We start from the raw sequence: 17,617 nt of genomic DNA, 5'->3' as shown, positions 1-17,617 counted from the left end.
GCATGTTTCTCAGTCCGATCCAGGATTAAATATAACTTCATCAGAGACTGATTTCACATGTTTAAGATGAAATCGAACGACACCCGCTGCTTGTCGCTGGGTACTCAACATGCGTGCGCATGCTGCAGGAACACGTCTACCAGATATATGGGAGACATGCTGCAACGGACAACTTAGCATGGACCTCAATTTACTTCTAGAAGGTTACACAGCGATTTGTGGCACAGCGCAAGCTCAGACAACCCCAGAAGCCAGGTGGAGTCCAGATGGGCAGTTCAGCTACCTCACTTCGTGCTGAGATCAAGAGATCTGTCGATCTTTGGAATGCCAAGACAGGTATAGTTCTCTAGCTCTCAGTCATCGGCTGCCTGTTCCCTTTATCATCTGCTATATTCGACTCTTCGTATGAGTCTCGGATTACGTGCCTTGACTTGTATCGATACATCAAATCCAGAAGGCACGATGCCCAGTGACCCATCAAACCTGAAGATTTCACAAGTACCCACCATCTTCAATGCAAGATCGTGTATTTATGGGTATCTTCATGGCCTCGGTCTAGCGAGACTTGTCTGCGATGCTACGTACAGTCTTTCCCTGTCACATCTGGAGCCTACGTTGACGTTGGATCACCCACTTCGCATGTTTCTACATTGATGTAGGCGGCAAACCTGTTCAGTCTTCAACGGAAGCGTCGTTTCCTTTTCCGCAAAAGGCTTCGGGCAAAGCTCGCACAGCGAAGACGAAGGCGCGCGTCATCGCGTGACGACGCGTTTACGGAAGGCACCATGGCTGTACTCGCGCAAACTTCTCTCTTACATCCTCTTGCGTGAGTCTTCCTCTCAACCCGAGCCACCCTAATTTAAGCTATAATACAAGCCATCAACACGAGTAGCAATGAGACTACTACCAGACGACTCGCAGTGTCATATTCTGCGCCTACCTTACGAGATCCTTACGTCTGTTCTGGCTGAGGTGAGTATCTCCTTCACGTCTGTACTACTCTGCTAACGTGTCTACCGTAGCTAAACCAGCGCGATCAGCTTAACATATCGAAAACCTGTGTGCATCTCTAGGAGTTGGCATACCCTATATCACATTCCACCAACCTACCTATATCCGCAACTCACCCGCCTTCACTTCCCCCACTTCATTTTCTCAAATACATACACCCACCGACCGCAAAGATGGACAACGACGACAATCAATGGGAAGACGAGGGTGGTAGTGTAGCGGTATTGTAGTTGTGCTGGGTCATGTAGACGGCCGCGCCTTCCCATCTCAAACTCCCCCACCTTCCTCACGAATTTTCGTGCCACATGGCCGTGCTAGCGTGAGTTGAGGTATAACAAATTTTCCAGTTGACGTCTGCATCTTCTGGTAAGCTACGTACAGCATACCTCGTAAGTGAAGCTCTTTGCCCCCACGACTGCCGCAGGAATGCAATCCTGTCTACCACGATCCTCGCCCGACGAACCCACCACTGCGCAGCTTCAAGCGATACAAAAGAGACTAGGAAGAACTTCGAGATGGCCAGAGAATCGCCAGGCGCAGGTCTTTGCATGATATGGACGTGGAGCGACACTGCACGATGTCGCATGGCGACCGCAAAGCTGAGTGACACTCCAACCCTTCACACAACCATCCCTCGGCTATATACCCAGCCTGTTCTCTTGCGTCTGTTCATTCAAAGCTGTGCGTGGTAAGCTGTCTTCCTGCCCCTCGGCTTTGGTCGATCGAGCATAGTCTTCTCCTTTCTATAGTTCGACTCGTCCATCGTCCGATACTTACATACCTTTGACTGTGCAGACACTGCTAACCATATCATTAGTTTCGAATTCCGACTGGACGATATCCATCACCTATCACCCGCAATACATCTTCCCTCCCTCGAGAAACCCCACACATACCTACACGCACACTCTTGGGCAATGAATACCTACGCTATAGCTCTGCTAGTGCTCTGGGATGGCCTCTTCCTGCCTCTCATGCTGCTTCATGTGCGTCAGGTGTTTCAGTTCCTACAGCCTTGCTCTGATATACAACAACTGCTTGTTGTTCCTTGAAGAAGTTCAATGTTAACCTATTGCAGCTTCGATGTTTCCGATACTCGTTCTCATCGATAAACAAACGCGATACACCAAGACAGGATGGCATTCGACAATAACAACAACGACCGGCAGGCGGACTATCGTACATGGAAGTACTCATGCTGACATTCGTGTACGCATAGCAGCATCGCTCTATAAACAATTCATCTTCTATGCTTCATTATACCCCTCCATTCCCCATCCGCCCAAAGCCGCAGATCATCTGTCGTCATACCTTCCCAAACCAACCCGTGGACCTCGCACCTCACACGCCAAACAAACATCACGATACCAACCAAACCCACCCCTCCACCCACACCACTCACCAACACCAAGCTAAACCCACAACAAACCACGCGTCCTCGCATCCTTCCCTCATCACGATACACGATACCCCACTTCCCAGCCTTGTCCCCCCACCAACCAACAAAGTCCTCACGCGCCCCATCACAGATCGAAGATCCTCATCTCCACAACCACGCAACTTGAAACGCACTCACGTTCCCTAGACAGGAAGTTGGCGATGCTGTCGACCCGCCTCACTCAGCATATCCAACGCTGAGGGGTCTCGCTTACAACGTAGGATTTGCGATCGTCGTCGATCCACACCTGATTAGATGTGTGTTGCGGGACGGGGGACGGAAGGGGAGGTGGGTTGTTGGAGGTGTACGTCAGCTAATTTTGATGTGTATAAGGACTGGTCCGAGGAACAATGTCAACATGCTGTCATCTTTATTTTCCCTTGGTTCTATGCCAAGGTGTCACGATCACGATCAGCTCTTGACGTGATGTTGTTGTTATCCCGTGGGGTAGCATGGCATGGCATAGCATAGCGGGGTATCCTACCCGTCCACTCAACCCAACCATCCAACCATTCGACTATCGACAGCCAACATACAAACATCACGATGATATCCCATCCACGTAACAAACAACCATCACCACGAACCTTAACGCCTCTCCCTCCTACTTACCTCTCAGCCCGGAAGCAACCATCCCATCCAGCCATCCAGTCGGATCTCCAGCAAATAACGAAGCTAGCCCAGTGTTTGGGTACTAACGCTCACCCGGCGCCCCGGATCATGGTGTGCCAAACTAAGCTATCAACTGAGGAAGGTAAAGCACGATTTCCCCCCCAACCTCAACGGTCTTGGCCGCTTTTCCAGTCAGCTCGCAGCTCCGTCTCAGCACGCTTTATCTCGGCGACCCAACGTTGGGTTGGGTTGTGAAAAAGGACCGGTTGCCCCCGCCTCTCTTTCCCGTCTCTGTGTTGTCAATTTCTTCGTCTCTCGTCAGCTTTGGGCTTTCTTATACGAACGGGGTCCTGCTCGGTCGGGAGCACTTCGATTTCCTCACTCAAAGCAAATACGCTCGCACGTTGGGCACTCTTCCCTTTCGACTGAGATGTTTTATTTGGCATTTCAATCTTAATTCCTCTCATCCTCAAGGTTCGTTTCGAAAAAAAGGTTCCCTCCACAGCCGAATGTACAAGAAGATGGCTGGACCATACACACATTGGAAAGACCCCTCGCCTCTCCTCACCTGGCACCAAGGCCACGCTATCCAGCGCAGCCATGATAGCTCTCCCGTCCTCCTCGTCATTGAAAGTATTTGTAAAGTTATATGGGTTTATGTCAAAATAGGCTGAAGTTTCTTGGTGAAGAGATGAAGATTGATCAAGAAAAAAAAAGACAAGGAAAAGAGAAAAAAACTCCGGGATATTTGTTGCAGGTGCTAGGCTCTCGACGCAAAGGTGAGCAAAAGACGGCAGGTTCGGATGATTGACCTGTACTTTAACCTCAAGGGCGTCGTCGGGGTTGTGACGGCCCTCTCCTCGGTGTGCAGGCTGCGTCTTTTTCCTTCGCGGAGATAGATTGCTAAATGGCTGGTATTTGGTTTGTGGTACAGGGCCGGAAGTACGGTGGGAAATGGAGGCGATGGAAAGAAACATGGCAAGAGATGTCGGGACGTCGTAAGGGCGTGTCGAGCGCAGAAGGCTCCTACTCCTCCATCCGTCCGAAGATCTCGTCGTCGTCCTCGTCGATGCGGCCGCGGCTGCGCGAGTTGGAGTAACGGTAGTCCTCTTCGTCGGCGAAGTGGTCGTCGTCCATGTCGACGTCCTTGCTTTCGCTGTGGTAGCGGTAGCTGTTGCGCATACTCGACTGCTGCGCGGTGACGGTGGTGCTACCTGACAGGGTACGAGCATTCAGGTCAAAATACTTTGCTGGTAGTGGGGGCACGGGTGGCACATCCGGCGGTAGCGCAACGGGTCCCGTCTTGGGGGTGCCGTACGAGCAGCTCAGCAGGCCGACGGCGGCAGCGAGGTCAGCATGGTCATTGGCATCGTCATGGTAGGAGCCGGCAACCGAGGTGCCTGACGTAGTGGGGCGGTCAGACACGTTGCTCCACTGGCGATAGTGGTGGCCATTGCCGTTGTCGGAGAAGACGGTGGACTGGTAGGATTGGCTGTAAGCGGAGCTGTTGGCCGAGTAGCGCTTGAGGGAGCGGGTGCCAAAGTGCGAGTGAGGGTAGGATCCTACGGCATGGTCGTCGAGTTGCGGGGGCGGGGTAGTTTCAGTGGAGCTCAACTCCTCACGCAGGTCAGACGAACCCGAGGCGGGCGGGGACGAGCGGTCGCTGTTCTCGCCGTCGCTCTCCTTGTTCATGGCGACGAGGACCGAGGCGGCCTCGAGCAGCTGGACCTGCTGGTGCTTGGAGATGAGCAGCTTAGATGTGTACTGCCATTCAGGCGTGTGCTCCCAACTAGAAGAAAAGTCAACGCGGAACTATCAAGAGGCATGGCAGTCTATGTGTGCGTGCGAGAGAGGAAAGGGCATTCGTCATGAGTCGTGAAAGTATGTGGGAGGGCCATAGTCGGCCAAGGGTTACTAACAGGTGCTTGGTCAGACAGCTGCTGTGCTTGTAGCCTTTCCCACATTTTTCACATCTCAGATCGCTACCACTTCGCTTGCCGTCGCCCTTGGACAGGCGAGAGCCCTCGCTCGCGCGACGGTTCCGCGACTTGGAGTTGGCCTTGTCCTGCTCCAACATGGTTGCGAGTGTCGGTCCGTCGGTGAGAGCCTCGCTTTTAGCCGCCGCCGCGCCATAACTGCTGGGCCCAAACTGCGCGCCATTGCCGGGCATGCTCGACGCCATTGTCGAGTGGAGGGCCATGCTGGGGCCCCGGAACTGCGATGTCGGCTTGGACGAGCGGCGCGGGCCATTGCTACTGCCTCCCTCGAGCGGCGCCCCTGACATGCCCTTGGCCGCCGCCGCAATGGCCGCGACATTGGAGGCAGGCGTCTGGCTCATGCTCTTCCGGCGTGTGACGCGATGCGCCGGGTTGAGGTTGGCGGCGGATATCGAGTGCGAGTGCGGGCGGTTCTTGGGGAGCGAGCCGGCCATGGTGCTCGACGAGTGCCGTTGTTGACTGGCGGGTCGGACGTTGATGGGCTCCTGGCAGGCGGCACGGTCAGCGCAACTCGGGGCGGTCAATTGGGATGATGTGTATAGGTACCTTGTGGACAGTCATGATTGCTATAAAAAAGTCGCCGGCCGGGTGTTTGCTTTGTTGTCCGCTTCGTCAGCAAGGCAGCGGAGTAGTTGCACAGCCTCCGAGGTGTCGGAGGTAATAGAGCGAGATGCGGCTGAGAGACAATGCAGGGCAGCGCAGGCGTGGGCGGTAGAAATAATAATCCAAGATGTGTGCGAGAGGCGTCTGCTAGCTGGAGAGGCGCTGATTTCAAAAATAAAGCGTGTGGACAGGTCCCGGAATGCTATTCGACAAGTGGGGTGATGCCCGAGCTTCTGATATGGAGTTACTGTGTCCAACAGAGAGTCTCGATTCGCAGCCTCAGAAATGCGGCCAAATATCCCCGTTTCAGACCCGGTAGCGGTAATAATCAAGGTTAAGGAAGTGAGTGAGATGGGTGCAGCGGTGGCAGCGCCCAGCAACTTTTTATTATTTGGTCGCAAACATGGCACGCGGCATCTGGGGTCAGCCGGACGCTCACAGCCCACGCCCGACCAACGTGACTGATAACCAGACCCCGGCCGCCTCCTCCTCAAAAGGTACGCGGCAATGCCGTGGCTGAAGCGACAAACGAGGCCGCCCATGCTGCCGCTCCTATTAAAGACCGCACGGATCCGTGGCGGGCAGGGAGCGCACCATCGCCCTCGCCCTCTGATTGCATGTTTCACCCATGTTGCTGCTCCAGACACCTCTGACTCTGGCTGCCTCTGCTGCCTCTCCTGCGCATCCCCATGCACAAATCCAGGAACCCTTTGTGCGTGTTCCTGGCGCAACGCAGGTTCTCGAGGCCCCTCGTTAGTGCGCCATACTGTGTGCGTCCCCGCGGCTGTGATTCGAGCGTGATTTCATGTCAAGACACTTGGTCCCGCAATAGGGAACGCCGATCTCGAGCTACTTTGCCCATGGCCGCTTGGGCCAGTCCGGTTCGGGCGGATCAAGGACACGGGGAACCGAGCGCTTGTCTGGAGTGCTGTGGCTAAGGCGAGCCGATCGCTGCTGTGTCGGGCTGCGCGCGCTACACAAGAGATCATCGCCTGCCAACAGGTGTTTGCGCGACCCTCTCTTTTCCTCATTGCAGACAATGGGCAGTTTGCATCATGGCGACTGATGGCAAAAGACTTATCTGACTCCACTCACCTGGGCATCCACTCGCAAACCGCTCGGATAGCAGGACTGGCTTGGCGTCATCGCGATCGGTCGCGCACACGGCGTCTGTGCTGCACATTATCGCGCAAGCCACCACCCTGTCGTCTTGCTCGCTGCTGTGGGGTCGCTGGGTGTTGAGTGGTGCGGCACCTGTGCACCACACAGTCAAAGACACATGACAGCCTGCCAGCCGTACAACAAAACCGCTCGCTCCTGCGCTCCTGGCTGGACCACCTGTCGTCCTACCACCGCTGCGATCGGCTAAGATCAACGGGTCGAGATCGTGGCCTGTCGCAGGGATGCATAGAGTGCCACAGTGACGGATACTCACTGGCAATGGCATTGTTCGTTGTCGTCGGAGTCCGGGCAGCAGAATGCCATCCACGCGTAGTATCCACTTGTCGGTGTAGCCTCTCACCACCAATAACCACCTACGGTAGAGCTGCCGTCTGGCATCAAACTGAGCGGTCCGCAGCTTTGGAATTGGGTACACTGGGCATGTGTAAGACGTTCCGGTGGTGTCTATGCCCATGCAGCTGCTAGAGGGGTGCAATTCGCGCCTGCCGATTCGGGAGTCCCACGGCCTTGGAATAGCTTCGTCCACAGATTGCGCGCCTTAGCTGAGGGGTCGACGACGCCACAATCTGCATACCCTCACATCACTGTACTATGGTATAATAATTGCATGTTGCACATAACTGCGTCGAGTAACAGATTCCGGTGTCTTGACGGCCCAAGTGAGGAGTCAGGTCCACCGCGGACAAAACCTCCGCATCAACCAGGATTGAGCTTGTTGGTTGCACGTGTCAACCCCTAATAAATAATATAATAGAACTAACGTTATATTCTCTTAATATCTACCTTAGTTATATATAATAGAGCTAATCTAAGAATATAATACTTTATTCTTAAATTTAAGTATAGCTTAAAATACTTAACTATTTTACGCCTTTAACTATAGTATAAAACGCCTTTTATTCTTAGTAAGAATACCTCTAAAGTTAAATTTTTAAATAAGCTTTTTAAAAGCTTTATACTTTCTTTTTATTTATTTAGTTATATTAATATACTTTATATACTTATTAAATATTTATTTATAATAATAAAAGAGCTACTTATAGTTATAGTTAAGCTAATTTTTTAGCTATTCTTTATTTAGTATAAATAATTTAAGCTTTTAAAAAGTAAAGAGAAACTTATTAGTAAAGTTAATATATACTACTTACTTTATATTTATAGCTATATTAATATAAATTTAAGTAAGTATTATATAAGTTTAAAAAAGCGCTATATTCTTATTTTATAAAGATAAGTATAAGTTTTTAAAAAAAATATTTATTTTTATAATAAAAGTCTTTACTTTATAAAAGATTTATTTTATTATACTTATTACTAAGTAGCTATTTTACTTATAAAATACTAAAATTTTTAGATCTAAGTATATACTATAGTATATATAAATAACTATATTAGAATTATAATAATTTTTAAGTTTTTATAACTTTTTACTTTTTAAAGAATATTAAAGAGAATATACTAAGATTAAAATAAGATAATTTATTAAGATAGTAACGTTAAGATAATTAAGATTATATTGTGCACGTGTTAAGATTTAGTCCAAAAGTTACTTGGTTTGGGACGGAACTCGCCCACGGTCACGGTGAGAGTGGGCTGTGCGGATCTGTGCCAGCTAAGTTTCACGTCAGCAATGTGACGTCAGTCATTACTTGATACAAAAAAAGTTAAGTTCCTGCATCGGAGTGGCATATCCTCGGCATGCATCGTGGGCTGGCCAGATGCACACACAGTGACGTGTGTGCCTTCGTGAATCTTTTTACCGAGACGTGTTTGATGCGGGCCTTGTCGGCTTTGCGGATGTCCGCGGAATGTATCTAGATACCTCTCCAGCGGTAAACGGTTGTGAAAACGGGCATTACTGTCTGTTTTCATGTGGAGACGGTGTAACAGACCGCCATGTATGTATGCATCTAGTGTCTTCCTACACGCAGTCGCCAACAAGAAGCAGAGGCCATCTCAACGATGCTTTGTAGGGGCTGGTAAAGCAGCTAAGAGCGACGTTCATTTCCACATCGCATAGTCTCTGGCTGTACCTCAAATTGCAACTTCAACAAGCCTCACTGCATTCTTACCAGGTCAACATGGGCCATGGCTAAGAGCTCTGGAGGTAATGTATCCGCAGTCGAGATGGGTCTTGCTGAGCAGTTGATGTGATGCAGATGCTCCAGTCACCAGCGTAGAAGTCTCAGTAATCATGACTCTCATCATGAGCTCTGTCTACGGGTGCTGGATAGAAACAGCATCGATAAGCCAAATAACTGAAGTAGTTGTGTCGGAATGCATTCGCACGCCAAGTACTTTCCGATCTTAGTAAGTCAGTCACGTGCGCGAATTCGTCACTGCTCTCGGCGATCTCCAAAGCATCTGCCTGCAACATCGCAACCGCTATCGCCTCATCACGACGCAAACAACCGCTGTCCATCACTCTCCAGGTCTTTAGAACCTCAGTCGCCGCTTAAGCCCCCGCAAAACTCGCACCACAGCCCTATCACGACTTCACGATGGCGGACGCTTCCGCGCAACCTAAGCCCAGCAGCAGCGTCAAGCTCGTGCTGCTAGGAGAAGCAGCTGTTGGAAAGGTATGGAGCAGGCAGACTTCATCGCGACTATAGACTGACGTCCATCAGTCATCCCTCGTCATGCGCTTCGTCAACAACGACTTCCAAGAGAACAAAGAGCCTACTATCGGAGGTACGTACACAGCCACATGCGGAGATGCTGCTCAACTACCACCCGCAATCCCATATTACCGGACTATGACTAACATCCTGTCTGTCAGCCGCCTTCTTGACGCAGAAATGCAACCTACCAACCCGAACCATCAAGTTTGAGATCTGGGATACCGCAGGCCAAGAACGCTTCGCCTCGCTCGCGCCCATGTACTACCGCAACGCCCAAGCCGCCCTCGTCGTCTACGACATCACAAAGCCCTCTTCCCTCACAAAAGCCCAGCACTGGGTCGCCGAACTGCACCGCCAAGCCTCCCCAGGCATCGTCATCGCGCTCGTAGGAAACAAGTTCGATCTGGCGACCGCCGCCGATGAAGAGAACCCAGAAGACGCAGACGACGCTCCCGCAGCTGAGGGCGAGGACGAGCCAACAGAGGATGGAGCCGACTCGAGGAGAGTACCTAGCAAGACTGCAAAGGCATACGCAGACGAGGAGAGCTTGCTGTTCTTCGAGACGAGTGCAAAGACGGGGCACAACGTCGCCGAGGTCTTCACTGCCATCGCAAATGCTATCCCAGAGACCAGCTTGAAGGGGCCTCGTGGTGTGGGTGGACAGACAAACTTGAACAGGCAAGAGGATGCGCGGGTGAACCTAGGCAGCGCACGGACAGAGGGTCCTAAAGAGGGTTGCGCATGCTGAAGAGGTGCATGCGGACGTGGTGTCGTGTGGATTTGCTAATGCTCACGGAGGAGCTCGATAGCTACGAAGACTTGCGGGCACAATTGATGGTCTTAACTCCGGATTATCAACATTAGGCGTTGGATGGAATGATATACTTTATATTGCCGTCAATATCATGGCTTATATACTGCGTGAGACGTGCGACTGGGTTGTCTGTCCCAGGCAGCTTGACTACACCTACAATGACCTTTAACATAGTGTTCCTGCTTGGGAAGCTCTATTGCAGAGTGTAGTTCACACACCGGAAGTAGTCAAACGGCTATGAAATTTCGCGTTGCCGCATACATGGTATTATATTTCGATAAACAAGTAGCATGCAAGACGATGTATACCCCAGCCTGATTTCCCTCACAAAGTCGTGTCTGTTGCCGCCATATTCGTCATTGCTTCCCTAAAAGACGCGCCAAGAGCTACCCCTTCACTCAGGTTGGCGCGCCAACAACCATCCCTGCCAGGGGCTCTAATATGCCCCACTTGCACACACGACGCGCTCATTTGCACTCAACCACCAATCTTACGATACCAGCCATGGCACCAGCTCATCATAAACGTCTCGTACTGCCGGAGGTACTAGAAAAGAAGGCCAAACCCGCGAAATGGGTTGAGAAACTCTTCTCGGGCATTCACGATGCAGATACCTCAACGCGCAGGAGCACGCGCAGCGGTACGCGTAAGAGCGCGCGAACCCCTCAAAGCGAAAGCACCGGCGACTCGCCTTTCTTCGCCCTGCCGCTAGACATCAGAGATCGAATTCTTCGTTACACTCTTGCGGGGACCATAATCCGCTTTCGCCACTACAACAGCTCTGTCATGGCTCAGTATACCCAGAATGGAGACGAGTCCGTCCGTTGGACGACTTTCGATGAATCCTTTCATGCGGACGGTGAATGCGGTCTTCCCTCGGACTGGGCACAATTCAAAGACGCCAAATGGCACAGCTGGAAGGGTCTTCCGGGGTGGATGATGCTCAACAAACAAATGCTCCAAGAGTGTGTCCACCAATTCCACAGGGAAGCCATCTTTTGGCAAAATAACTTCTTCTTTACGCCGATCTATCCCTCTGCAAAGCCCCTAGGCTTGTTTCGTCTCGACAAAGCGAGAATTGTACGGATCAATACTAAAATCAATTGCCATCGGGAAGGGTGGGAAAGTCTGGAGGAGGATAAGTACTCTGTCATCCACCTGTATGGAAAGCAAGAAGAGTGTACCAAGCAATTTGTATATCACCTGACGACCTTTACGCCAGTACTGCAGATACTCAGTCTGAGCGTGTACGATTTCTATGGATGGCAAACATGCGACGTCTCTAACTACCCATTTCGCTCGAAACTCACAGGATTGATTGAGAAAGTAGACCAATCTGCCGTCAAATTTCGCTCGGAACTCACTTTCCTCGAACGACTACCCAAGAACTTGCAGAAGGTCACTTTTGAAGTGGTTACGAAGTACGGGGAACCTTCAGTCTACACCGAGAGCGAGTTGGATAGCACCTTTCAGAGATGTATGCGGCTTCTCAAAGATGAGCTGAGACGGATTGGAGAGATTCTTGTGGGTGGCGAGGGGGCATCTGCTACGGAAGAGGTGGTGGACGCGGTACCCGCAACACGTTCATTGGCAAAGAATCATCGGAAACTTGACACTATTTGGGGTTTGACAATAACGTCGCCTGTGTACAGACGGGCGCAGCTGATGAGATGATCAGTTGGTGTCGTGCGAAAGAGGAAGGAACGCAGATGCCTCGTACAGCAGCTCTGGGTGTACAGTCGATGGAAGAGTGGTGATTTCCTGTAGGAGAGACTTTGGGAACTTTGGGCATGTAGAGATGAAGATCTGGTCGGTACAATTGCCATCTATATCCTATCAGGGTCGGCGTCTTAATCACAATTGTTAAACTCCTCGGATTGTCTAAATCATTATCGTTATCGGACTGGACATCTTCCCAATATGTAGTCGTTTGGAAGGTATTCATTAGCACGAGAGATGTGACGAACCCTTGTATAGCCCTCTGGGCTGCAGTTGAAAACGTTCATAAAATAATGTCTCCTCAAAACAGTTTGAAAGTGTATGGTTTGTGTAGATCTAACGGGATGTCTTCCGAGGTTGGGAGGTGTCGACCTGCTGCAGTAGATACTACGAACTATACGCAAGAAACCTGAACATCGACATGGTGCGATCAGGTACGACTTTTGAGAGGAAACCCTGCCTGAAATTGTTTGGCAGGCATCTTCGCGAGGCAGTCGCGTCCCTATTATTGAACGCGTGGCGCATCCAATCATTGCGGGGTCGCCACACAAAAGTCGACCCGCGCTAACCTTTTGCGCCTGCCTGCCTACCAACTCCATCATTCCCTAAACGCCATCAATCTGACTCATTACGCATCATACTTCTCGTCTAGGAAAGAACCGGGGTTCTGCTATCTTATATTAGTACTCTGATCCAAACCCTCCGCAAACATTTCACGACTCATCACAAGATCTTTCAAAGCCATGGCAAGAGGTGGTCGAGGCGGCGGCAATCGCAATCCAGCGAATCAATCGAGAGATGTGCAGGTGTCAAGAAAAGTTAGTTGGTTATTGCGACATGGTGCGGGTCAAGAGGGCTTGAAGTTGGGAAAGGGCGGGTATGTCAATGTGCAGGAGGCGGTAAGTTGGTTCATCACTTTATGTTCTGGGAAGTCAGATACACGTTCAACCAGAAGACGTGGGTATCTGAAGACTTTCATGTCTGCTTATATAGGAACAAAGTAAGCATTAGCGTCATACGGGAGACTGACACTCCCCAGCTCAACACCAAAACTCTCAAAGGCTTAAAAGTCACATTTCCTGAACTCCGCGATATCGTCGCCAACAACGACAAACAGCGCTACTCCATGATTCTAGCATCTTCACTCGACCAGGACTCATCCGACAGCACAGCACCGCCAGAAGAGCAATCCACGCCAGACGCACTTGAAAGTATACCAGAATCCGACAACCCAGCCGACTACCTGATCCGCGCCAACCAAGGCCACTCCATCAAAGTCGACTCCGAAGGCCTCCTCACTCCCATCACCCAGGAAGCTGGAAATGTCCCTGAAATCGTCGTCCACGGTACCAACGAGAAGGCCTGGAACCTCATCCTCAAAGGCGGCGGTATGCGACGCATGGGACGCAACCACATGCACTTTGCAGCCGGACTCCCCGCTGGCTTCAAAGCGCTCGACGACTCAACCACGGAGGAAAAAGAAGCGGCACCCGTCATCTCAGGCATGCGCACAAACTCTACAATCCTCATCTACATCGACATCAACGCTGCGCTTGCTGCTGGTATCAAGTTTTTTCTTTCGGAGAACGGGGTTATACTCACAGAGGGCAATGAGCAAGGGCTGCTTTCATATGAGTTTTTCAAGAGGGTTGAGAGTAGGAAGAAGGATGGTGGCGTGTTGATGAGTGGGGGGAAGTTGCCTGAGGGTGTGATTGTGGATGTTGAGGCGTGGGAGAAGGAGGTTGGGGATGGGCAGAGGGGGAAGAAGGGTGGGAGGGGCGGTGGGAGAGGAGGAAGAGGTGGCGCAAGGGGTGGTGGTGGTGGGAAGGAAAGGAAGGTAGACGACGCGGGTGATGCGACTGCTGGTGCTTGAGTTTGATTGATGTCGTGGAGATGGACAAGCGGGTTGTTAACAGTATCAGCAGCATTCTCGTCTGCAACAGCAAGACGGACAGGAATAACCTCATTAGTAAAGACCTCACTTAGGCAGCAGAAGCACAAAGTTGAATATTGGATCGTGATGTATTGAATCGGGATGTAATCATCGACCGTAGACGAAATTATGAAAAGTGTGCAAAGGTATATAACAGAATGCCGCCCATGTACTCATGATTGAACGCCGACCGACCCATGACAAAGGAAAAAAGTATAAACACAAGAAGGGTAAAAACATTAGAACTTAAAAGCGTCTTTGCGCTGTAAACTTTTTGACTCAGCCTCAGATCCACTGATGGTTTTGCTTCTCCACGTCGACATTCGCGTCGGCGGGAGGCGTTGTTTGTTGCATAGCGAAGTAGTCCCGAGCGACGACACCCTCGCTTCGTAGTAGAGGGCTGCTGGGTCGAGTCGTACTGACGTGGTGAGGTGGTTGCAGGCCAGGGGAGTGGGCGTGCTCGGGCTCTGTGACGATGGCGTAAGAGCCACCACCCGTCTCGACGCGATCCATCGGTGAGACACCGTCGTCGTGGTCGTCGCCTTCATCTATGCTGCCACGTGTACCGATGGTGCGCACCGTCATGCGTCGACCGAGACCACATTCTGGGCTGGCTTGTTCTTCCTCAAGACGGATGACGACCTCGACAGCCTTTTCGTCCTCGATAACCTTGGGATGACGCTTGGCGAAGTAGCGGGCGTACTTGTAGAGTGACCAGTAGCAGCTGGCGACGTTGATGACGGTCAAGACCATCTTGTACGGTAGGTAGTACACGTACATGAGCACCCAGCCAACGCGCTCGCCCTTGCGGCGGAGATGGACTTCGTTGAAGAGGACGCTGTTGATGAGGTACATGACGACGGTGGCGGCGAGGAGGTAACCGCAGAACGAGGGGCGGACGTAGAACGAGATTGGTAGAATGAAGGGTGTGAGGAGGTAGAGCAGAGTTTCGTAGACCTGGTGAGACTGTTAGAATTTGATGAGTGAGAAACGAATTGTGGGTTACTAACCTCTTGGAAGACGAAGATCTTTGCGCCAATCTCCCACCAGCCGAGCTTCCAGCTACCGAAGATATAGGCCATGTTGTAGTACATTCCGTTGACGAAGAAGAAGTTCCATCGCTTGAAGCGTTGCGAGAAGATGGTCATCTCGCCGAAACCACCACGAGAGCCACCGCCAGAGATGAAGACAGCGGTAGGTGTTTCGGTTTCGACGAATACCTGCGAGCACATCTTGATGCGACATCCGAGTTTGCGGGCAACGTGACCGAAGAACCAATCTTCAGAGACACTGAAACCGGGGTGTTCGTGGAAAGTCTTGACGAGAAGTTCGCGGTCCCAGAGGGAGATGGCACCGTGGGGGAAGGTGGCAGAACCAATCTTGCCAGCAAACTCGCGCTGGATACCACTGAGCTTGTATTCGAGATCCTGAGCTTGTTGGCAAAGATTGCCCTTTGACCCGTTAGGTCCGACGGATTTGATGGTGTAGCCAATGCACTGGACCTTGCCAACTAGACGTTCAGTGACAACCGGGAAGTTATCGGGCAGTGCGCAGTCGTCGTCGATGAGCAATACGTTCTTGAAAGCCTTTGCAGCGTAGCAACCGACGAACTGAGCGACAATCTTTGATCCGATGGGCGACCAGATGTGGTTCACGCCGTATGGGCGGCACACTTCTTCCGTGTTGTCGAGAGGTGTAGGGCTGTTACCGTTGGCGATGACGAAGATATGCGATGGAGGGAAGATCTTCAAAGCGGCCTCGAGTGTGTTGGCGATGAGTCCAGCAGACTTGTAGCAAGGGATCATAAGGCAGGTGTCGGAAACATTGGACTGGATCTTGGTCTCTGTGGTGTAGTCGGCAGGGGGCGGGTCCTTCTCGAAGAGGATGAGCAGAGGAGCGAATGCGTAACTAGGGTATGTTAGTCAAAGAAGAGGTAGCGATGCAACTGTGTCAACTCACAATAGCGCTATTCCAAGCACGATACCGAAACCACCAGCGATGACAAACTTTGTGGCCACGACCCAGTAGAGCCACCACACAGCACCCTTCCAGAGCGGAATTCCGATAAGAACAAAGTAGACGAAGAGTATCAGGAAGAGGTAGATGGCGTACTCGAAGGTGTACTGCACCCACTTCTTTCGCTGAATCTCTTGTCCCTTTTGCTTCGCCTTTTCGTAAGTACCAAACATCTCACTCCTCTTGAAGTAAGATGCATTGGTCATCTTCCGCTGGAGAGCGTTGGGGACCATGGCATCAACAACGGACTCTAGAGTCCCTTTCCGGGGCCGACCACCCTGGTGTGCAGCTTCAGGTTCCTGAGGCAAGGAGGCAGTTGAATTCCGGTAAGAATTGTTCTGTGTTGCGAAAGGATTGTCTTTGATCGAGTTGGGCCTGGTCGCGAAAGGGTCCTCATTCGACCACTTTGACGACGCAGTCGTAGTCCTGTTAAGAGAGTTGGGCGATGGTGCACGACTGCCCCGAGGACTGAGAGCTAGAACGTCCGTTGACCCGGGGATGTAAGAAAGGGTCCTGAAGGGTCTGATGTTTTCCTCTGTTGGTGATGGTAGTACCCCGCTTTGCTGCGACATTCTTTTGGGACCAGTGTTACTGAACCAAGAGAATCGATTACTCCTCCTGCGTTCGCCCTGCGTCTCTGTGCGTTCGAGATTGGTAGAGCGTTGGGTGCCATTTCGGTGTAAGCCTGAGTCCTGAGTTGGTCGACGACGTATGCTTCCTATGCCGTTGGGATCGAGGAAAGGGTTCTCCGCTTGAGGCTCCCATGTTCCATGTGAGGTATACGTCTTGTCACGTTTGGATCCAAGGTTGCCGGTGGCCCGAAGTAGATGCGCAGGGACAGTGACATCCTGTACGATCTCACTGGACTTTCGTCCATGTGCGTAAACCATGTCTGCCGATTGATGTTCTGTAGGAGTATCGGAAGGAAGGCCGGATGGAAGACCGGATGGAGAGGTCATGTTGTATTAATGATGACCCAGATGAAGGTCCCGGGGTAGTTGTGTCTGTAGAATTACGGACGGGGGTACCCCATTAATACTCGGGAGCCATCTCCAGACCTTGTACGATGTCCTACCTCTAGTCGGGTAGTCGGACAGCCACATCGGGCGATCCGACTATGAAATCTCCTCCTATGTACTATTACCGATCCACTTAGTAGGTGTGGGTATAACCCGGCGTCGATCATCATGGAGGGCGGCATGCACGTGTTGGAGGCATGGTGGATGATGCGCCACAGATGCGGTTGACAGTGACGTTTAGAGCGAGGGCTAGATCTGGAAAGTTCCCACGCCACTGAATCGTAACGGAGCCTTATTAGTTCCCGTCCACTTCTACTCCGAGTAGCTCCAAATGGATTTGCGTTTCTGATGACCCTGTTCGGGGCACGGGATTCGACGCCTCAGGCCTTGGATTGTGGTCGTGTTGCATCACTACGGCGTATAGCGATGGGAGTTTGACATGTCTTCAAAGGCCATTTTCTGATGTACGATGGATGGCAAGGAACCCACATTCGTATAAGCGTGGCCAAAGAAATGACATCTCAGTACCTTTAGGTGGGTTGTAGCATAACCCCTGCAAGTCTCGCCCACGTACCTGTCCATGGACAGAGCAGCTGAAAAGATGGATTTTGACAGCATCGCCGACATGGATGAAGCCCGTGCACTGCCACTG

General features: G+C 51.5%; 4 protein-coding genes across 4 annotated transcripts; 2 read left to right on the top strand and 2 right to left on the bottom strand.

The window, feature by feature from the left end:
* Positions 1-4,087: 4,087 nt before the first annotated feature.
* Positions 4,088-5,619, bottom strand: J4E83_007107 (uncharacterized protein; the record flags this gene model as incomplete). The annotated part of the gene is made up of 3 exons (XM_049334012.1): positions 4,088-4,850; positions 4,981-5,543; positions 5,605-5,619. The coding sequence occupies 3 exons, from the start codon at positions 5,617-5,619 to the stop codon at positions 4,088-4,090; spliced, it is 1,341 nt and encodes a 446-aa protein (XP_049186823.1).
* A 3,725-nt stretch (positions 5,620-9,344) lies between these two features.
* J4E83_007106 (uncharacterized protein) lies at positions 9,345-10,212 on the top strand (the record flags this gene model as incomplete). The annotated part of the gene is made up of 3 exons (XM_049334011.1): positions 9,345-9,422; positions 9,471-9,534; positions 9,623-10,212. The coding sequence occupies 3 exons, from the start codon at positions 9,345-9,347 to the stop codon at positions 10,210-10,212; spliced, it is 732 nt and encodes a 243-aa protein (XP_049186822.1).
* Positions 10,213-12,740: 2,528 nt separating this feature from the next.
* J4E83_007105 (uncharacterized protein) lies at positions 12,741-13,870 on the top strand (the record flags this gene model as incomplete). Its single annotated transcript, XM_049334010.1, has 2 exons — positions 12,741-12,896; positions 13,037-13,870. 2 exons carry the CDS (start codon positions 12,741-12,743, stop codon positions 13,868-13,870), a joined length of 990 nt encoding a protein of 329 aa, XP_049186821.1.
* A 345-nt stretch (positions 13,871-14,215) lies between these two features.
* Positions 14,216-16,836, bottom strand: J4E83_007104 (uncharacterized protein; the record flags this gene model as incomplete). The annotated part of the gene is made up of 3 exons (XM_049334009.1): positions 14,216-14,887; positions 14,941-15,838; positions 15,890-16,836. The coding sequence occupies 3 exons, from the start codon at positions 16,834-16,836 to the stop codon at positions 14,216-14,218; spliced, it is 2,517 nt and encodes an 838-aa protein (XP_049186820.1).
* Between the last annotated feature and the right edge of the window lie 781 nt (positions 16,837-17,617).

The sequence above is a fragment of the Alternaria metachromatica genome (genome assembly GCF_023757995.1).
Source record: "Alternaria metachromatica strain BMP 0045 chromosome Unknown scaffold_17, whole genome shotgun sequence".
Lineage (NCBI taxonomy): Eukaryota > Fungi > Ascomycota > Dothideomycetes > Pleosporales > Pleosporaceae > Alternaria > Alternaria metachromatica.
This window is presented reverse-complemented; position numbering and strand designations above follow the sequence as displayed.